Source organism: Agelaius tricolor, unplaced genomic scaffold, assembly GCF_023055355.1.
Source record: "Agelaius tricolor isolate 1412-34295 unplaced genomic scaffold, bAgeTri1.0.p SCAF_16, whole genome shotgun sequence".
Taxonomy (NCBI): Eukaryota; Metazoa; Chordata; class Aves; order Passeriformes; family Icteridae; genus Agelaius; species Agelaius tricolor.
In genome coordinates, this window is record NW_027269276.1 from 16,099,043 (window position 1) to 16,121,256 (window position 22,214).

At 46.7% G+C, this 22,214-nt stretch overlaps 2 protein-coding genes across 5 annotated transcripts in view; one reads left to right on the top strand and one right to left on the bottom strand.

Moving 5' to 3' along the window:
• The first annotated feature begins 1,722 nt into the window (after positions 1-1,722).
• ISL2 (ISL LIM homeobox 2) lies at positions 1,723-4,302 on the top strand. The gene is made up of 6 exons (XM_071440999.1): positions 1,723-1,780; positions 2,762-2,951; positions 3,145-3,404; positions 3,515-3,798; positions 3,884-4,054; positions 4,186-4,302. Exons 1-6 carry the CDS (start codon positions 1,723-1,725, stop codon positions 4,300-4,302), a joined length of 1,080 nt encoding a protein of 359 aa, XP_071297100.1.
• Positions 4,303-6,529: 2,227 nt separating this feature from the next.
• The window catches only part of SCAPER (S-phase cyclin A associated protein in the ER), a 142,432-nt gene continuing 126,747 nt past the window's right edge, over positions 6,530-22,214 (bottom strand). For all 4 annotated transcript variants that reach the window (XM_071441781.1, XM_071441780.1, XM_071441779.1 and 1 more), the window contains exons 30-32: positions 11,084-11,275; positions 8,535-8,586; positions 6,530-6,964 (exon numbers count right to left, since the gene is read on the bottom strand). In XM_071441781.1, the coding sequence (XP_071297882.1) occupies positions 6,870-6,964; positions 8,535-8,586; positions 11,084-11,275 (339 nt within the window). In that variant the 3' untranslated portion in view covers positions 6,530-6,869. The remainder of the gene's footprint in view (positions 6,965-8,534; positions 8,587-11,083; positions 11,276-22,214) is intronic.

Genomic DNA, 22,214 nt, shown 5'->3' on the forward strand with positions numbered 1-22,214 from the left:
CTGGCCAGCGAGCCACGCTAGCGGCAGGCAGCAGTCAGACCGCAACCCCCAGCAGGGTACACAGGCAGGGAACACATGGGCTCACCCTGCCCTGAGGATGTCACTGCTGCACCGCCCCTCTGCACCTTCGCACACGCAGGAGCAGGCAGGGATACCAAAGTCCCTTGGAGACATGCGTGCCAGCTGAAGCGGGTGCTTCAAATGACATCCACCCTCCTTTCCCCGCAGCTATCGTACAAATTTAAGAGGTTGCTTTCAGCATTTGGGGCCCTCAAAGGGGTAGCAGGGGCTGTGACCAGGCTGGGAGAGCGGGTCAAATAGTGAAGCACTTTATCCAAAGAGTCCTCTCCCCCTCCCCAGCTTCTGGGGCTTCATACCTGCAGGGTGCCTGACTCGCACAAGAGACAAGTGCTTCAGCTGGAAAACCCATCCTGCCTCCCTCCTCTGAGGAAAATGAGCGCAGCCTGCCCTTCCTGAGCCAACATCTAAAGTCACCAGGTCCTCCCCAAGCCATACAGGTTGGCAAATGTCTGTCAAATTCTACGTATAAAATTAAAAAGGTGATTGCACGGAGGTGAAGAAAGGACCAAAGCCCCAAGACAGCACCATTCCCAATTCCAGCATATTTAAGCTTTCCTTAAGCTTTCCTGGACCTTAAGAGGCACTCGTGTTGCTGTGTTGCAAAGTCTTTGGGAATTTAACACTGAGTCAAAGGCCACAAAAGTGCTTTCCCTATTTTTCTGCTAATGCACGGGAAGCCCATGGTGACTGGGGGGAAAGAAGGAAGAAAAAAGAACAGAAGGAAGAAAAAAGCAACAGGAGAGGTTCCGCTGCGGGAACAGCATGGAACCAGGTGCATGAAAATGCGGTAAAATACTATTTTTCTCCTCTAATTTCAACTCGTCACGGGGCTGCTGCCCGGGACGGCCGCCCGAGGATGCGGTCGGTTCTGGTCGGGTCCGTTGGGGCGGCTCTCCCGCACACGGGTCTCAGCAGGGAACTGCTCCGCGGGTGCGCAGCGTTGAGCCGGCGGCCAGCGCGCAGCCCCTTCCCGTCTGCCGCGGAGATGCTCCTGTGCGCAGCGCCGGAACTGTCCCGCCGAGCCCGCCTGCGGGCACCTGCCAGCGGCACGCCGAAACGCGGGGGAAAGAACAACGAAATAAGATGCAAAAGAGACGAGAAAGAGAAGGAAGAGGGAAATTAAAGGAGAAAAAAATAGGCCAACTAAAAGTCAAGAAGAATAACAGGGAAAACGGAGGAGGGAAAAAAGCTACAATGCATCTCCTTCTCCTCGGGCTGCCGATGCCGCCGTTCCCCGTGCGCGCAGGGCCGAGGCGCAGCACGGCGGGCGGGGCAGAGGGTCCCGCAGCGGCCCGGGGCGCGGGGCGCGGGGGAGCTTCTCCCGCGGGGCGCGGGGCCGCGCGTCCCGTCAGTGCCGGCGTCGTGCGGCTCCGGGCCGGGTCCCGCGGGGCGTGCGCCCCGCTCCGCGCCCGCCGCGCGCCCATTGTTCGGCACCGCCAATCCGCGGGCTCTCCCCGCGGCCGCCAATCGCCTCCGGGGGCCGCGCGGTGAGGTCAGCGCCTCTGCGCGCTGACATCACGGCGCGGCCCGGCGGGGCGGGCCCGGGGGGGCGGGCGCGGCCCCCGCCCCGCGCCGCGCGGGTAGTGGTGGAGCGGCGGCTCCGCATCCCGCATCGCTGCCGGTGCGCAGGGGGCCGCCCGCATGGTGGACATCCTCCTCCCGCGGCCGCTCCCGGGCGCCATGGGGGAGCCCTCCAAGAGTAAGTGCGCGCAGCTCAGCGGAACGCGGGGCCAGGGCGGGCGGGCGGGCGCGGGACCCTGCGGGTCGAGCTCCGCGCCGCCGCTGCCGTCGGGGGGACTGGCGGCCCGCGGGCGCGCTGACAGCGCCGCGAAGGGCCGCGGCCCCACGGCGGGCGCGGGCGGCTGCGGGCTCGGCCCGCGTCAACTCCGGTGCCGCTATTCCCGTTCGTGCCCAGCGCTTCCCGGCCCCTCTGTCCTTTCTGCTGTCCGCGCCGCTGAGCTCATTTCTTTCGACTGTTTCCATTTCTTTCTCTGCTGCCCTCTGCTCTTCCTTTATTTCTTTCTTTCTTTGCTCCTGTTACCGTTTTTCTTTCTTTATTTTTTTCGTGTTTGTTTGTCTTTTTTTAAATTTCTCTTTACGTTTTTAAAAACAATTATTTTCTTTCTGTTCTTGTTTAGTTTTATTTCTCTTTCTGTCTCCTTGATTCCATGTCTCTTACGGTTATAATTTGTCCATATTCCCATTTTAACCGTCTCTGGGTTTTCGATGCTTTTGTATCTCCTTCCGTCATTCTGTTTTAATTTATTTTTCCTTCTTTCTTTCCTTTCTTCTTTCTTTGTTTCTTTCCTTATTTCTTTCAAGTTTTCCTCAGCCGTTGTTTTATTGTTTTTGTATCTCTGCTTTTATTTCCTTTTCCAAAATTCTACTTTTACGTCTCTGTCTTTCTGCATTTATTTGCCTTGCTCAAGCTTCTGTCTTTTTTTTTTCTTTCTTTTTTTTCCTTTTTCCTGGCCGTATTAATTTGTCTCCTTTCATGTTTCCATCCTTTCTGTCCGTGTGTCTGTCTTTATTTCTCTTTCTTTCTATTTTTGAAAAAAACCAAAACAAATCAGAATAAGAAAAAAGGATGAAGTGTAAAAAAGAAAAAGTGCTTTTCCCTAATTGCTGACCTCTGCTCTGGCACTGCTGGCTCTGACCGTACCCCGCTCGCTCCCGGCAGGGCGGCCGGGGCTGGCCCTGTGCGCGGGCTGCGGGGGCCGCATCCAGGACCCCTTCCTGCTGCGGGTGTCGCCGGACCTGGAGTGGCACGTCGCCTGCCTCAAGTGCGCCGAGTGCGGGCAGCCCCTCGATGAGACCTGCACATGCTTCCTGCGCGACGGCAAGGCCTACTGCAAACGGGATTACAGCAGGTGACCCCGAATGCGCCGGCGCTCGTTAGACAAAAAAATAACCTAGACCCGGAAAAGCACAAAAGCCCCTTAAACTCCCCGAATTTCCCCCAACGAAAGCCCGACTCCGGGCCGCTGCCCGCCCCCGCGGCACCGCCTGGAGCCGTCCCGACGGTGCGGCCGCGGGCCCTGACGGCGCGTCGCGTCCCCGCAGGCTCTTCGGCATCAAGTGCGCCCAGTGCCGGGCGGCGTTCAGCAGCAGCGACCTGGTGATGCGCGCCCGCGACCACGTCTACCACCTGGAGTGCTTCCGCTGCGCCGCCTGCGGCCGCCAGCTCCTGCCCGGCGACCAGTTCTGCCTGCGGGAGCGCGACCTGCTCTGCCGCGCCGACCACGGGCCGCCCCCCGACGGCGCCGCCGCCCGCGGACCGCGCAGCCCCGCGCTGCCGCCGGCCGCCGCCGCGCACCTCGCAGGTACCGGCTCCCCGGCGGGGCGGGCGGCGGGGCGGGGAGGGTGTCGGGAGGGCTGCGGCGGGCGAGCGGGCGGCGGCGCTGACGGTGCGCGCCCTCCCCGCCCGTCGCAGAGCCGGTGCCCGGGCGGCCGCCCGCCCCGCGGCCGCCGGCGCACAAGGCGGCGGAGAAGACCACCCGCGTGCGGACGGTGCTGAACGAGAAGCAGCTGCACACGCTGCGGACCTGCTACGCCGCCAACCCGCGCCCCGACGCCCTGATGAAGGAGCAGCTCGTGGAAATGACGGGGCTCAGTCCCCGCGTCATCCGCGTCTGGTTCCAGAACAAGCGCTGCAAGGACAAGAAAAAGTCCATTCTCATGAAGCAGCTCCAACAGCAGCAGCACAGCGACAAGACGGTGAGCGCCCGCCCTCCCCGGCGGGGAGGGAGATGTGGGTGGGGGGCTCGGGCGGCAGTCGCGCTGAATCCCCGTGTGCCCGCAGAGCCTGCAGGGCCTCACCGGGACTCCGCTCGTGGCCGGCAGCCCCATCCGCCACGAGAGCGCCGTGCAGGGCACCGCCGTGGAGGTCCAGACCTACCAGCCGCCCTGGAAGGCGCTCAGCGAGTTCGCCCTGCAGAGCGACCTGGAGCAGCCCGCCGCCTTCCAGCAGCTGGTGAGCCGCGCCGGGCCGTCCGTCGGGCCGCAGGGGACGGGCAGATGCCGGCCCGCCGGGCCCGGGTGCTGAGGGAGGGGGACGGGGCAGGGGGCGACCGCGCCAGGCCCTCACCGCCGCTGCTCCCCCAGGTCTCCTTCTCCGAGTCCGGCTCCTTGGGCACCTCCTCCGGCAGCGACGTGACCTCGCTGTCCTCCCAGCTCCCCGACACCCCCAACAGCATGGTACCCAGCCCGGCCGAGACGTGAAGCGGCCGGTCCGCCCCGCCGCGGGACCTCCGCATGCCTGCGCTCCCTGCATGAGACACCCGGCCCCGGGCCGCTCCCAGAGCGCCGGACAAACGCCTTTGTTTTTTAATTATTCTTATTTAAAAACAAACAAAAAATATGTTACTGTCGGCCAAAAAAGCACCGGGATCCTCGCTGCCTTCACCAGACCGGAGAGAGAGCCCCCGCCCTGGTTTTTTCGTGGTTTTGGTTTGGTTTTTTCCTGCCCTGCGGATTTCGGTGTTTCTTTTCCCCAAAGAAACTCGGATTTCCCCGCCGAAGCCCGGCACAGTGACAGGCTTCCTCGCCCGCTGTTTGAGCTGGGGACGGTTTTTCTTTCCTTTTTGAAAGGGAAAAATAAATAGTAAAAACAAAATCTACAAAATGGGGAGAGACTCCTCCGGCGTGCGGCCGCGGAGCTGGCCTGGACCTTCCTCCGCGGAGCCGCGCCGTCCAGCCTCATCTCACACCGATGCCTCACTCGGGCCACGCTGCCCGACCCCCCACGATCGCTGGAAAAAAGGGACACGGAAACGAGACTTTTTAACGGGAAAACCAGTACTAATAATGTTAAGTTATCAATGGACGAAGGACGGATTGTTTGCGCCTTTAACGATCAAAAGTAAGTTATTGTTATTTATTGTCAGAGTCAGCGGTTGAATAGTGGGATTAAATATTTTGGACTTAATAAAAAAAAAAAAAAAGAAAACAAAAATGGTTTTAAACGAAAAAACCAAAAAGGAACTAAAAAAAGTCGCGAAAGGGAGGCGAAGGGGCACCCCAGGCGCGGAGCGGCGCGGTCATACGGATCGGGAGCGGAACAGAGCGGGTCGGGACGGGCACAGCGCCGGCTTCTCCCGCACGGTCTCACCGCACCGCGCTAATCGGCTTTCAGAACCGGGGCCGCTTATTTATAGCCGGGGAGGCGGAGCGCAGGTTTCCCTTTCGGAGTAGCCCCCAGGCTCGCCCGGCCGTGTCCGCACCTGCCGCGGTGCGGGGCCGCCTCGCCTCCTCCCGGGGGTGGCGGGGCTGGGCGGCGGCGCTCCCCCGGGGCGGCGAGGCGAGCCCTACCTTCCCGCGCCTCCATCCCCCCGTCCAGACCCAGGCGGCGACTCCTTATCTGCCTCTGGCATCACCTGGGAGCGCGGCAGGGCCGCTCCAGCTCCCGCGCCCTCCCCCTTACCCGCGCGGGACTGCTCAGGGCCAGCTCCCCGTGGGACCGCAGGCCCGGCCAAGCTCAAGCCACAGGGAGCCGCTCCCTTATCCCTTCCCCGGGCAGCGCGGCGAGAGCCGGGCCCTACCGGAGCCCTCCGGGCTGCAGGGGATGGGCAGCGCGGCGCCGCGGCGGCTCCACCACCCCGACAGACTGCGGAGAGGGGTGCAGGGACCGGGCTCCCAGGGCGAGCTGCCGTCGGGGGGCACGGAGCGGCGCGGGCTGCGGGGCCGCCTCAGCCCGGGGCTGCTCTGCACCGCCGGGACGAGCAATCTCCCGGCTAGGGACAGGTGGGGATGGGCATCCTGCCGCCCTCCCAGCCTCGCCGCGAGGCCCCCGCCGTTACCTGGCTCCGTCCGGGTCGGTCTGGAGCTCGCCGCGTTCTCCCGGGGCCGGGCTGGAGCTCGGCGCGTGGCTCGCCTCAGGCCCGCGCCGGGCCCGGCCGGGCCGGGCCGGGCAGCTATGGGCGGCGCTGGGGCCGCCGAGAAGGGACCGTTCCGCTGCCGGTGGCGATCACGGTGCTGGTCCTCGCTCCGGCACCGGTCGCGGTCCCCGTCCTGCCCGGGTCGTGCTCCCGGTGCCCGCGGGCCGGGATCGGCGGCGGCCCCGGCGCAGCTCAGCCGGGGCGCCGGGCGCCCCCTCAGCGCCTCCGCGCGCCCCCTCAGCGCCGCCGCGCGCGGGAGCGGCCCCGGGCGGAGCCGGCGCGCGGAGCCCCCGCCGCGCACGGAGCCGAGAGGGCTCCGCGGGCCCCGCTCGAGTCCAAGCGAGACGTTAAAAATGCATGAGCTCTAAAATATCTGTCCTAGGTGACGTATCCTCAATCACCCAAAAAATTATAAGCAAACTTTCCCCGGGGCCAGATCTGACGAATTACTTTGATTTGATTGCGATTGACTCTTGATTACCGAGAAAAACATCTTATGAGTGTTTTTTTCTCTCTTTCTGAACCGTGTTGCTTATGGTAACTCAAACATACTGATGATTTTAACACAGGAATCACACAAGACAGAATAAGTTATTTTATTACAAGATATATAGAACATATTTTCTCTGTTTGCAACCTTATTTCAGCAGTTCTGCAGTGCAAGTCCCACCACAGGGCAGAAAACACCAAAATCATGACATTGGATACAAGAACGAAATAAACTCAAATTATCAAAATTACAAAACAGAACTTGGAAGTATCTACAGTACTTATATAAATAGTGCAAATTATATATCTATAGGATAAGTATTTAGAGTATCAAAACCATTTTGGAACAGCGTTTTAAAGAAGGTAGTCAGCAGGAACTGGTCAGTGTGACGATGTTAGGGATTTAAAAGCTAAATACAACTCTTATTTTTTCAAGAAGAACTGTCGAGCTTCTTCCCAGGACTGCCGGGGGAATCTGTTGGAGAGCTCAAGATAATCTTGAGAACTGAAAAATTTTTCTGTTGAAGAAAGAACATAAAATTACCAAGTTATTCCCTCTTAAGATAAGATGGCAGTAAAACAAGAATAATGAATGTGCAGCCAATTTGAGTGATTTACTCCCCTCCCCCTATCCAAATCTCCTCAGACCATGGGGTGACACTTCTGTGGAGCTCATGGCATCTGTGCTTGCCTTTAAGAATGGGAGCAGAGGCTCTGATGAGCAAAGGCTTCCATTTGTTAGCTGCTCAGGCTCTCTGCCCTGTGCAGAGGAACATTTTACATCTTTGCACACTTCATGTTCTTGGGCACACCACTCAGCCTCCTTACACTCTGGGCAGCCTCATTTTCTGCTCAGCAGTTTCTTTTTTTTACTACAAAGGGCTGCAGAAGAGTTGTGCTCCTGACTGCCCAGAGCTCAGAGCACAAATGCAGCTTTCACTCCTGAGAGTGTGCAGTGACGTGGACAGGGCTGCACTGTGCCAGGTTTGAGGGTCTGACCCTCCAGCAGCACCCAGCTGTGAAGTTTGTGCTTTCAGGTTTTATTCCCATCAGTGTTACTATTCCCATTTTTTGGGGGGACACCATCCTTCACATTCAAGTGATAGAAGAGATAAAAATAATCCTGCCTACACTATTACTAAGTTAACTTTCTTGCAACTCGGGAATGTTTAGAAATCACACTCACACGTTACCACATTTTTGTTTAAAAGTTCCTCCAGTTTGAATAGTGAAAATAAAAAGTAAATTTTCTACTTGGATTTTAGATGTTTCTTGAGAAGAATCTCATGGAAATACAATCCTGGAAAGTTGGTGCTGCAGACAATGCACGAGTCTGCTTCAGACTGAGATGGCTGATGTTGACAGTAACAATGTCCATAAAGTTACTTTCATTTTATAATTTATTTTTAAACAAAAACTTGATGCTTTAGACCTAGAACCACTCATCTCCTAGCAAATGCTGAGGAAATGGTGGTGGATTTCTGCTTATGGGGAGGGAGAAATGACTGTCTGAGCGTCACATTTTATGTACAATTCTCAAGACCAGATGCCCATCGACACTTGAATTTCAGACGTGTTTAGCAAGTAACAGCCATCTCAGCCGAGAATCTTTCAAATGTTTAGCCTAGAAAGGTTGACTGCATTTAAAATAATATCTATAATAACTGACGAGGGAAAAAAAAATCCCGACTCTTCTGCAAACTGACAGACTTTAAAGGACAATTACAGGACAGTATTTTAGAGATTTTTGGCTCCCTGAGTGTATTGGCATGGCTGTGTAGCTTCTGCAACCTAAAACTTTTGAAGGCAGCCTTTGTGTCAGCTAATTAAATATGTACAGGTACAGTATCACATTTTAAGACACGACACCACATAGCATTGAATAAAGATTAACAGCCTGAATCCCCGACAGAGGAGCAGCAGGCTGGAACACACGGATGTGCAGGTCAGGATGTGAGGCAGGGAGCCCACCCCAAACTGTACATTTACTGTATTCCTCCTCAGCCACGCTGATTCAAGGAACTTAAATCACAGCATCTCCACATTTTGCTACCCAGTTGTTACTCTGTTACACTGCAGGGAACGTACCCCTCTGCTGAGATAACTGATTTTCCATTTGGCCTGAGCTCTGTGCAAAATCCTGTGGGGGAAAACAAACAAAAAAAGACATCAGGTTTTCAGATCTTACATCTGAGGAATTAAAACAACATTTAAAAGTCTTCACAGTCATTCAAAAATACTAATACTTCATGTAATCTGTAAATTAACAAACTCTGGCTTGTTTTCTACATATCAAAACACAGAAACACAGTACTGCCAGCACTTAAATTCTGTAATTTACAGTGGATTTTTACACATTCATTTATATCTGTTTTCAAAAAATATACTTTTAGTGAATGTCTTCTTAAGAAATAGTTATTACTGTGATTTTTATTTAGCCATTTAACCATAGCAATGTTTCTGTAAAACAAATGGTGTTTCAGACTTCTGCTCCCGACTCCAAATCCACTCTTACAAAATTCATGACTGATCCCAATTTCAATGGCCGTGCTTCCCAGCAACCTGGGAGCCTGAGGTGCTATCTCCTGGGAGAAGGTGGAGGTGCTGCCCAGTGCTGCTGGCCCTGGCAGCCAGCTGTGCCCCAGCTGTGCCCCAGCTGTGCCCCAGCTGTGCCCCAGCGCAGGGCACCACGCGATCTCGCTGCTGTGGGGTGTTGGGGTGCAGCATCCTCGGAGCCAGCACGGACACAGACCTGGCCTGGAACCAGCCAGCTCCCCACTACAGATCCTGTCCTTTGCTGGAGTCTCCACCCAGCAGAATACTGAAGAAGGGACTACCCGAGATAAGATACAGCACAGCAAATCGTGGATACTCCTGAATGTTTCTGCTTATTCCTGCACATCTCCAAACAGAAGTAACAAAAATAAACAGGCTGATGCAAACTTCAGTTGATGGAAATAAATCTATCGGTAGGGAAAGCGCTGTAAAATGCAGGAATGCTCTTCCTTTGATTTTGGCTGCACATTTAACACACTGTATTTAAGTGTTATATTCGTACACACCACCAAACTTTTATGCAAACAGGACTTCTTTTGGCGTTCCCTGGCAAAGGAAGAATCTCATTTTCTAGTCACAGGCCAACATTTTCCAGTCTTTCCCAAACCTTTGACTGAAGCAAATGAGAGATTTGCTTGACAAACAGCAGCGAGTTGAAATGGAAGTGGAGCAGCGAGTCCCTTCTGCGTGCACGGGATCTCCGCATTCCTCGGATCCTGCCAGCACCGCGCTCCGTGTGTGCGTGTGGGCAAAATGCTGAAGGACCACCGAAGCCAGCAGTGACAGCACACTTCACAGCACACACAGCTCTTCCATATTTTCATAGAACACCTTTTTTTAAAAGCCTGCAGGCATAGTACATGAACTTGCCATCTAGGATATAACTAACTGGAAATCGTATTAGTAACGTTGACTCTTATAAATATACTTATGCTTTACCGTAGCTACTGGGGATTTTAGTGCCATTCCATCTCTTACAGAACAGAAATTAACGTAAACAACCTGAATGATTCATATAGGGAACATTCTCCTCCACTCTCCTGTTTTTTAGCTGAAAAAAACTCAAGCTAAACTTGCCGCAATAACTAATAATGCATAAATTATATTTTTCAGTTTCACTATAAGAAAGCCAAAGAAGATGAATTATAGCTGTGTATTTAACCAGAAGTTCATTACTATATGGCAAATGTTTTTAATACAAAGTTCCAAACTTCTTTTTAAAAATTGCTGTGCAATTATTTTAGAATTAAAAGGATAAAAAGTAGCTGCACTCATAAATTTGATGTTATGCAAAGACTTTTAGTAAATATTTAGGTTTTGTACTTTCTCTTTGAAATGTATGTAGTGTATTATTGGACTAGCTGTAAAGCATTAGAAAAAGGACTTTGATTAACATTTCTTTATCAACAGCAGTAACTTTCAGGTGACTGATACAGGGTTACAGACTCCCAAAAGAGTATTATTTTTAACAGAACCGTGTTTATGAAAACTATATTTATTCACTGGAAACAGTCAATAAAATGCTTGAAAACCATGAGGCAGGCAAAAAATCTGATGGATAAAACAATATATAAATTTAGACAAAGGGAAGAAAAATAACGCAAATCTTTATTTAAAACAGTATTTGTAATGACTTCGGTGGCTTACTGTCAAAAATAAAGCTTGCAAGATTAGACTGGTAACATATGTTTTGTGTATTTTCTGCATAAAATGCATACACTTACCCAGCTCCCTGTAAATCTATGGTACACAGTATACAACTGTACATTTATATGTAAACACATTAATATACTGATTTCAGATATGCTATATGGGCAAGAATTTTTAAAAAAATAAATATTTTAAGATCTACATCACATCTTCCCCGTACATCCAGAAACTTGAATGCAAACTGGAATCTGCACGAACAGTGAGAACCTGAACTACTCAGTAACCTTTGAGTGTGATAAAATGCCTCAAGTACAGGCATCATCTGTGGTTTGAGAAGAGCTGCAGAGAGTCTGGAAGCACTTGAGTGCTGTTTGCTTGTCCTAGTGCAGTGAGGATCCCCACCCTGAGAGCAAAGGCCAGCACAGCCGTACCTGGATGAAGGTGGCCAGTAAAACACAGCTCATCTCCTGCTCCAGGATGATCTTGTTCTGAGGGTTATTGTAACATGCAGCTATGAGTGAAGGGAAGAGCACTTTGATTAAACGAGGATCACTGAAATACTGGAAAGGCAACTGGCAGAGCTTCTGCAGCACCGTGGGGTGACGGCCAGACTGTACAATGATCTGAAAATACAAACAGAACAAAATTCAACCACGTGATCTATCTGTTCTTCTCTTCCTCTTAACCACCAAGGGTGCTGAAGTCATGCTAAAAAAATGAGCACGGATGAGGAGTAAGTACTAAAAATAAAGCCCATAACATTTACTTCAAATAACTTCTGTTTCAGTGTGCAAGTACTATTTTTATTGTGGAATAATATAAAAAATACAAAGCTCTGAAAGTTGTAATTTTTTTTTCTGTATTACCCAAAAAGACAACAAATAAGCAAGGGATTAATTTACAGATTACAGTAAAATAGATAATTTAATACCTTAATTCAAAAGACAAAGAATTACAGCTCAGGGACTGTTCTAAGGTAGAGCCATGAAAGACAAAATGCCGACCCCTGCCATTTGAACGCACTAAGCACGGGGGAAAGAAAAATCCAGGATTTTAAAAACCCTCCCGAAGCTTGACCATCCTTCCTGGGGCTGGCAATTCGAGAGGACTGTGTTTCAGGGGAGATGTCTGCCACGAATTCTCAGGCACCAAAAAGAAAAGGGGATTGTGAGCTGCCCAGTGAGGAGTTTCTGTAAAGAGAGACTCAGAGAGATCCTCCCATCTGTGCTCCTTATCTCGGTTTCTATCAGTGCCATTGGCTCTAAAAGGAGAATTGTTTAGATAAATGGGACTGTTGTCATGAAGAAGGCTAAGTTTACAACTGTATACATCTGAAGAAATAAGGCAATGCTATCACTGGTCTCCTACAAAGGAACCTTTCCATTTCACTTGATATTCTTATAAAATCTTTGCCATAAACTAAAAAATGCCCAAATCGGATCTGTTCCAAGTAACCTTGATTAGACAATTACAATATGAAAGAGCTGTTTGACCCAAAGTTGGCTTTTCAGCATAGGAGGAAGCTCCTATAAGGCTGGAACACTGTAAAACTGAGGGTCATGACTGTAAATTGTACTTGGAAAAACACAATTTTACAGGTACACACCCAGACAAGACTGCATTCAAATTAAAACCAGAAGGACAGAAAGAAGCAGTTGAGACTACAGGAACATAAATTACAGGGATTTACAAGTTTTCAAAGCACTTTTAACAATACCTTCAGAGCACACACTAAGTTGATAATGCAGTTCAGTTTAAAAACAAGATGAACAAAATAATAGTTTGCATTTTTTTTTCAGTTCACCAGTCAAAAAAGACATTGAAAAACCTTTCAAAATACTGGTAGCAATGTCTTAATGTCCTTAAAGACAGGAGCAATTTTTAAAAGACAGCAAAAAAAGTGACAATTAAGCACACATTCAGACATTGTTTTGAGGAAAATATCACTGAAGCATTTGGATGATTCTAAACTCTCAGCTCCCACCCTGTAAGCAAGAGGTGCCCCCAAGTTTGGGAGTACTGTTGAAACTTTAAATTAACCAGAGTGGCTATTATACTGTTCTATTTTGCAGTGGTAAATTCTATAATCAGAAAAGTATTTAAAGTCAATCACAATTGCTACTAAAATAACTACAATTGGCATTTCTGGTCCAGGACAGAACACGAGAACTCTTGGTTTCTTTTTCATGGCCACCATACCTTTGATGAATAGGCAGAAGAAAATAAGTTTTTGGGACTTTTTATTTTTCATTTCACAGTTCACTTCCTTTACCTGTCCTAAAAATGCCATGGATAGTTAGTGAAGTCCTGCCACACTCACAGTGCAGATACCCAAATAGCTTCCACAGAATTACTATTTCATTATCTTTTTATTTTCAACAGCTTTACTACTATGATGTTATCAACATTAAAGATAGGAAGGGATATAGAGGGGTTGCTGGCTGTTTTAATCTGGTATTTATCACATGTGGAATCAATTTAATGATTTCAGCTCATTGTACTAATGCAGCTACTAAACCTGATACACTATATTATGTACTCTGAAGAAAAACCATGAGTCACCCCTTACTGGAAAAGAAGCCAATCAAATAAACCTGCAGCAGAGCACATATTCCTTGCCTCACTGTCAGTGGGTGGAGAAAGAGAAGGCCAGCACTTGACTTAGCAGATGAACATCAAAGAAAACAAATTAAAAACTCACACTTCTCTTGCTTGATTTTTTTTTTTTTTCTTTTTGAATGGTCACTTGGCTTAATAATCCCAGGGACTTTTGCAGGCCTGGAATATGGAATGCTCATCTTACAAACTGCTCTCATACAAGAGATACAAGCTCCTTGCTGAAATGCAGCTTGTCTCTCCTCCTGCCACAGACTGGGATCCAGATGCATTTACCTAGAATTAGCTTTTCTTGTTGCTCTCTCTCTCTAGCCTGCAAATCAGATATGCCTGTCAAATGTAACAAGATCCTAATTAAATCACTGCACTTCTGTACAGCCAAGCATTTAAGCACCTGCTTAACTTCAGCTATGTGCCTATGTTCCATTAATATTTCCTTGTGGTTTTCTTTTTCTGAACTGAGGCCTATCAAATTAGTCCAAGCTACTGCAATTATTGTTTTTAAATCAGAGCAGGAAACTCACATTGATGTTTTCTGTATTTCCTTTTAAAACCTTGCTTATTCTCAAAACTTACACATATTCATACAACTTTACTGGTTTTGCCTGTGCTTAGCTGGAATTAATTCCAGCTTAGTTTATCTTATTTATGGCCCAACATGTACTAAATGCTGGAACAATCCTGTGAAGACCCAAACAACACACAGGTAGGAGACACAGCAAATAGGTTTCTGAAATGCTATTTCATTGAATGAAGGGAGTTTTCCTTTGTGCCACCAGTCAAACTCCAGGCCCTGGTCCATCCTGGAGGTGGAGCCCCTGTTACAGAGTGGGTGAGAATTCAGGTTCAGCACAGCAGAAAGCACTGGCCAGCACTGCTCTCAGTGTAAAAGCCTGCTGAGGAGAGACTGGAGCAACTCAGATGCTCACTTTCAGGACTGCAGCCTTGCCTGGCTGGTGTCTGTCTGCACGTCCAGGTCCCCCACACCACGCAGGCTGCACCCACAGCCAACTGTCCACACCATGAGTGATGTGGTGACCTGTGGGAACTTTCCACTGAGCAACACCTTGCAGGGCTGCCTATCAGTTATCTTCTGTCACTCCCACCACTTTATAGCCCTCTGCAGGTCCTGCTAATTGACTTAATCTCCAATAGCCAGCGGGTCAGGCTCTCTCCCCTGCCCTAGCAGCAATCCCTGCTCCCGTGTGACTCTCTGGGAAATGCACTCTGCTCTCACAAGTGCAATCACCATCCCCATCCACTGCACTGGTATTTCTGAAGTTTATCACTTAGGAAAGCATGATTCATGATTTCCTGAAGTCTCTAGATGGAATCCATGTTTTCCTCACATTTACTCAGGCCAATATTCACTGTAAAGCGTATTGCTTGGCCATTTGCTGCACTTCTCACTGTGAAAGTCTGAAGCAGTATAAAAGTCAGTCTTTCAAAACAGACTCCAATGACAAAAGCCAGCAATATGCCACACAGCACTTGAGCAATAAAATAGGACAATCAATCAAAAAAATTAAAAGCTCCATGTGGTATGAAACAGTAATAAAGTAGTGAGGGGAACTCATCATTCTCTGGAAGATAAGGCTTCCCCTGTCACTCAGGTAGGGTCTGGCTCCAGACCTGATGTGACTGCTGGAAGGATATTCCAGAAGGATATTCCATCCTGGATACTCAGTCCTTCTCTGTATGACCCCAGGACAGCAGCCTGGCACTGCTGCCACTGCTTCCTGGCACCTTGCAAAGGAGAACTTCCCAGGACTGAATGCCTTTGCTAAGGAATTAACAGACCATAAGAATCCAAAAAACTTGGGCACGATTTTCTTCTGGGTAGCAAAGGGAAACGCTGCAGCTCATTGCATTTTTCAGTCAGCTCCAAGGGCCCCAGAATTAATGTTCTGATGCTGCTGCAGGAATGAGAATCATATAAGTGCAGCTCCTTTCCTTCCTTGCAGGCAGACAATGAGTAGCACACAGAGGGACAACTTTTGCCCAATAATTAGCAAAGGAAAGATGTTTTGCTGAACACCTCCTAATTCTATTTATATACTGCATATATATATTTGTTCTTCACTTCATCTTTCTCTGTATTCCTTTTATCAGTGAAAACTACCATTACTTTAAAATGCATATGTATGTATTTTTGTCAAAGGACAGTAATAAAATCCTCATACTTAACAGGATCCAGAACTTTGGAATGGTACAGCAATGACACAGCATGTCTCAGCAGCTACATGTCAAATCAGATGTAAAATCTTACCAATTCAACAGTTAATTTTACAGAAAACTAAAATAAGAATCCTCTTGCCTTTGACTGGATTTTCATAATCAGGTAACTGAGCGTACAAACAGGATTTTCATCAACAAAATTAAAATGCTATTTAGAAAGTTGAAGAATGTCTGTATGTAAAACACTGAACAAATATTAGTTACATTGAAGTGAATTGATAATTCATAGATTCATATCATTCATATATTCATATGTTCTGAATAGACATGTAATGGAGATGCATGCTAGTAATTTGTCAAGAGCTAACAGTTCAATTAAACTGCCCTGTGAAGATTTATTATGGAGTAGCACTTTTGGGGACAATCTGAGTTTCTTTTTCCAAGTTGTAACTGCATTCAAAAAAGAGGAACTAACTGAATATAAAACTCTGCTTGCAATCTTCCAGAAATTTAAAGAAGATTATGATCCCAGATTGTTTTCCAATGGTTCTCTGTGTGTACGTTAAATATTGTCAGACATTTTATTACAAATAACAAAATAAAGGGTTCAGTGTCAGACCAAGAACTTTTTCACCACTTGTGTACCACACAAGGTTAGCCCAGGATTACTGCAGACTGGAAGTGCTGATTTTTAGAGCAATATTTAGTCTAGTTCTACTGGTGGATTTAGGTTTTCTTGCTTCACTTGGACATTTGCAGCTCTGTAAAAACATCATTCACGTAAGTTATTTCTGTCAATATATACAATAAACCCACCAGAATGATCTTTTAAAGAAGCTAATTAATTTTGTAGAAGGTAGAATTAGGTAGAAGAGTAATCCAGCAGCAAACTTTTTTGTCTGTGGAAGGGCAAAACAAAGAACTGAAATGATTCACTTTGGGAAGAAACTTGGGGAGCAAAGGCACAGCTGGCAGGAGTGGCACTGCTGGGGCACACGGCAGCCACAGGGGCATGGCCAAGGCCAGAGGAGACAACACCCAGCAGCTGAGGCCTGGCAGTGCCTCCCAGCACCATTCCCAGCCAGGCCATGGGAACCATGCCTGCCTTCTGCAGCCCATCAGCTCCTTTCATCCACACAGGAAGGGGAAAATGGGCAGCAGAGAAAGGAAAAAGATTGCCAAGGAGAGAACTGAAATCTGTAGGCACAAACCCAAACGTGGAGTTTTGAACAAAACCTTATAAGCCATCCAAGTGCACTGCTCTTGTGTGACTGACTCTGCCTGAAAAACTGAAACTGAGACAAAGTCCTCCTAATGTGGATACAGGAACAAGCAGTTGGAAAGTTCAGAACTTCCTGAAGCAAAACTTTCTTTGGCTCTTGCAGACAAACCTGGCAGTGACATGGGGTGTTCCACAGGTACTCAGAAACAAATACAGTGCTTATTAGCAGGAGCTGAATTCACTTTCTAGAAAAACATCCTTCCCAATAGAATTCCCTTTCATTTTTATGAAACCAAGCATTAAAATGTGCCTTTTACTTGTCTGTGCTCTTCTGCTCTTATGTGGTTCACGTTCAGATGCAATTTTCTTAGAACAGCTCAGTTTAAAAAGTGAGTGGTTCTCTGAGGGGCACTCCCTGCCTTCTCTGCTATCTCAGATGACCTGTGCTGCCAAACTTCAACATGGCCATGATGAACATTAGCATCTTCAAATGGTACTCCCTATGGGAACCACTAATGTTTCTAATCCATGGATTTTTCATTTATATAAATGCCAATTCTAATTTGTACTAACAAGTAATAACTTCATTGAACAGGAACTGTGCATCTAATTCCTGTACCAGTATTCTATCAAGCAGTTAAATCCTTTTGTTTGATGTCAGGTTATTTACAACTTTGTAAAAGAAATAAGTCTTTATATTAGTAGTGCAGAGTTTCTCTTCAAAGTTAGATCTGCATTATTTCTTTGCTTCTATATAAACAGATCTCATACTGCTAGTATTTAATCAGCAGAATATGTCACCACTTAGGCTCTTCTTCTGTTTTAAGGTCAAGCTCTTTTCTTTCCATTTTGCAAACTCCACTATTGGCAAAGCTCTGAGCAAAGAATGTTCTAAATTCCTCCTGGCATTTCTCAGGAATCACAGCCCTATTTCCATGCAAAAAGAAAGTTCCAGAATGCTACACTGAAATTTAGAAATAAGAATTTTGTCTATTTGAAAAATTCCAGTGTTTATTTTCTTAGTGTCACATGTAAGTCTTCAGAGGGAAGATAAGAGTGGTTCAGGAATAACATCAGCCTTCCTATTAAGCACATTCTAAGCATTGTCCTTTTAGAGCTCTATGGTTTAAGCAGATTCAAGGGTGCTCTGTGTATACATCACAGAAAAAAATTGTTCATCAGTTTTTGTGTAACCATCCTAAGACATATGAACATTTAAGATAGGACAAGGGCCAACCACCAGGACAATGATGCACTGGAAATGTAAAAATATTTATCAAAAGTGATGCTAGTGGAAAATCTAGCAAAAGGTCATTATACAAAGCTTTTGAAAAAATGCAGCCCAAAATGACAACTAACAAGTCCTCTTAGTTATAAGACAACAAATGAAGTATATGTAAGATTAAATTTAACAATAAATAAATAATATTAAACAAATATTGTAAAATATAAACTTCATTACAATGTGATGAAAGGAAAATGGAAGCAATTCTAAAATGCATTGAGGTTACTTGTGAATTTAATACTTGTCCAAGCTCTAGGAGAAAATAATAATCCAATATCTGACCAGGAGAAGGTATTAAGGAAAAGCCTAACTTCTGGAGTGATAGCATTTTAGCATTTATTAACATAAAAATAAATATTTAAATGTGAGGTTGTTCTCACACTTTGTGTTAATGATATACCAAATGTTAAACCAAAGGGTATCACTGCTTTCTAGAAAATTCTAAGCTTCATTGTTTCCACAATAATGTAACAGAAGATTCGTATGTTCAAGTGTTGGCCTAATAATTTTAAATCAGAAAGTATTATTATAGATACAATGTATGAGAAATACCTATCTTCTGTCAGATAAAATTAAAAACCCATCACGACACATCTTGGATCCTCAGGGGTTATTCTGAGCCCTGAAGTGATCAGAATTGGCCTTTGTAGCCCTGCACTGATTTTGAAGAATCATCTTCACACTCAGGTAACATCCCCAGCCTCGATGATGAACCCCTTTAAACTCAGGCTGCTGCTTTGGGCACGGCTCTGCAGTCATTTACTGTGAATGAAATCCAACTGATCTGAATGAAGATGATTTCAAGGGCAGAGAAGAAACAGGACCAGTCAACAGAAGTTCAGGCAAACTGTTGGCTGAGGTTTCTGCCAGCACCCTTGGAAACTGCTAGTTTGGGTCAAAATCCCCAGAAGGTGTGAATAATTCCAACATCACAGTCTAAAACACATAAAATCTTCTTGTGTGTCTCAGAGCATTTTCTCTCTTCAAAAGCAAATATTTCCTGTCACACTCTGGAACTCTACTCACAAGTAAGCTATATAGTCTTGGAATTATTATTTCTAGCACGTTTTGTCTTATGGTTTCCACAAGAAATGTAAAGGGTTTGTCAAAGGACCCAATCATCAACTAAAAAGCTTGTGAAACACTGAGCCACTGGACATATTACAGAGCTGTCTGAGACAAAGCTTCAAAGAGAGAGCAAGAAAATGTTCTTTTCTGCCACGAAAAACAAGCTCCAATTTACCCTTTACTAAGGGGAGAGGAAGACGAGCAACATTTTCCATAGTACTCCATTAATGCATTTTGTTCTTTATGTTTCAGTATCGCTTCAAACAAGTGTGACTGGAGCTGAACACGAGCCAAGGGGCTGGAGAGACTCCTCCGGGGCTCTCGCAGGCTGCCAGCCTCGGAGCAGCATCCGAGGAAGAGCTGTCAGCTCCGGGACACAGAGCAGCCGCCGCTGCCTCGCCGTGGGGCCGGGCACAGCCACGGCGGCTCTGCGGGGCCGCGACAGCCGAGACTTTATGAGAGAGGCACAGGGAGTTCCCTCACACATCAGGCGAGACAGACAATAGCTCGCAAGGCTGATTAAAGATTTGCAGGCTTTAGACTCTAATGTTGAAAGTGTCCGTGTGAAAAGCGGCTCCCAAGCGAAGGGCGAGCGCCGCGCTGGGTGGGAGCGGCAGCGGGAGTTGCGCAAGCTCTGCCTCCGTCCGAGCCCAGCTCCGAGCGGGAACAAACTGCGGATGGAGCAGGACTGTGCCAAACTCTGCGGTGTTTTCTCCATGTGGACGAAGTTCCACCGGGGATTAAGCTGAGACCACCAAACTCCTTTTATCCTGACCCAGGAGTAAGATTAGAACGCGGCTCTCCGGAGGCAGCAGCAGCTCCCTCTCTTCTCTAAGCCTCAGTTAGGGACTGTATTGAAGGCTGTTGAAATTACTGGCTTTTATGACATTGAGAGATAAGTTTATCCTTCCGTGTTTACAGTTTGAGAGGAAGACAGTAAGATAAATCCAAATGCATTCATTTCTCACACTAATTCCCATACACTCTCTCTTCTCCTCCAGACAGGAATGAGGCAGTCATCATGAACTGAAACTAAATACACTTTACTTCATGTTAAGTCTTTGCTCATATTAAATTACCTTCCCCACCTCCTCTCAAAACCCCCAAAAATCCAGGATGTATTTTGGAATGTTAGAAATACAATCAGGATGTCACACATGAAATGTGCAGTCCCAAATGCTTCTGACAAACTTGATTTGCTTTGTCATAGATCATTCTTTAAAAGAAAAAGTTCATCAGGAAGCTCAAACAACAACAAAGGTGTCTGACAAATTACCTAAAAGGCATCCCCACTTTTGCCTGACTGCCCAGACAGGAATGCCATCTCTCCTGAAGACATTGGTTCACTTAAGTGAATTTATGTGGCTGAGGATGTAAGGCTGTGAGAGCCAAGGCATACATTACAGAGCTGCCTTAATGTACTCAGCTCTAACTCGGGCACTTTAATCCTCAGGGGATTTCTGTTCACAAGCTCAAGTGCCTCTAAATGTGAGTCAAGACTACAACTTCACATTAATCACTCACTTGCCAAAATCAGATATTCCACAAAATTTACCAGGTATTTCTTGTTCAAACCTCTAAAGCTTTAAAACATCAGGGTGTGGGGTTTTTAAAAGAAGTTTTAATGAAAAAACCTGTAACCTCAACATGAAATCAATACTCCTAAAAATCCCTGTTTGAGAAGAAACTAACAAAATCAGAGTTAAGTAAATTTAGATCTTATTTACTTACAGATAGGGATGTTAACTGCATGGTAACTACCAATTCCTGCCTCTTTGCCATATTTTCATAAAGTCCACCTACCAGATCAAAATTGTTCCAGTTCCTCCACAGCCCCAAAAGCAACATAAACTATGAAAGCTTAATGATGGCCTCTAGTAAACAACCCATATGGAAACTCTACATATTTTTATAACTTGCAAGTTTTCCTGTTGACTTCTATTTTCACAATTTTTCCATTTTAGAAGTATTTTTCTTCCTTCCCGCTAACACTAGAGAAAACTGGCTCCATCCTAAAACTCAGTATGTACTAACTCTGTCAAAACCACAAAATAATTTCTCTCCAGAAGGTCACTTTTAATCTTAAATCCCTTTGTAAGTGTTCCTTGCAGCCCAGTACCTGTAACCACAGCTAGGATGTGTCATACACTGATAGGTATTTGTGATACACACCGTGGGACAAAGGCTCTTGCTACTTTATGACAAAAGAAGGACTTACCACACAGAAAAAATGCTTAGAAGAAAATATGACCATAAGGCATTTAACAAAAAAGGGAAAATAATTTTGGGATGAAACCTTTATTGGGGACTAACTACCACGCTTTGGGTGCCACAAGTGAGTCCTAAATTTCAAGGTCCTTTCAGAACTATGCCTACCATACAGTATTTCTATTTCTTTACACATTATATTTTTACCTGTGATACTGCTGTGTGGTATTTTACATATTTAACATGGGAGAAATTCCCTCCCAAAATATCCTGTACTCTCACTGCTCCTTACTCCTTTACCTGGAGTTGGCTGGGATGCCTGAAACATGTTTTGCAACAAATTTTCCACACCTGTATAGCAAGGAGTAATTTCTAGTAGGTGACTGATACCATTAAATCTAATTCCACGTGCTTCTATTTTCAGCATATGGATCATCAGATATTAACATTTCAATTATTTAGAGTTTATAGTAACAGACCTTGTTATGGACACAAATGTCTGGGGACAGAGGGTTTGGACAGAGAAGTGAGACTTATGCAGCTGGAAGATTTCTGGGAATGAAATTCCTTCTTCAAGGACACATAGTGTGCATGTAAATTTTTGAAAAACTTCTGAGAGAACTTTTCACTTCTATCTACAAGCCTATTTTTATAACAAAGTTCTGAAAAGCTGCACACACTTTTTCCTAACTCTTTCGGCAGAAATTTTATTTTGCAGTCTAGCAACTGTATCTTCTAGAAACATCCAATTCATATCTTACAAACCTTTAAAGTTGGTGGGATTCTTCTAGAGCACTCTAAATACAGTGTGTACCGAAGACTGGCAGAACAAAAGCTATTTTTCTTTAAATAAAGGCATAGCAATGCAACTTCTTTTGGAGCCTATCAGCAAGATCCTGAGTCTGAGGATCTGATTTGTGAGGACTTTCCAGATGAAAAATATTCCCTAACTGCAATGAATATGGAAAGATTTCTATTCCCAATG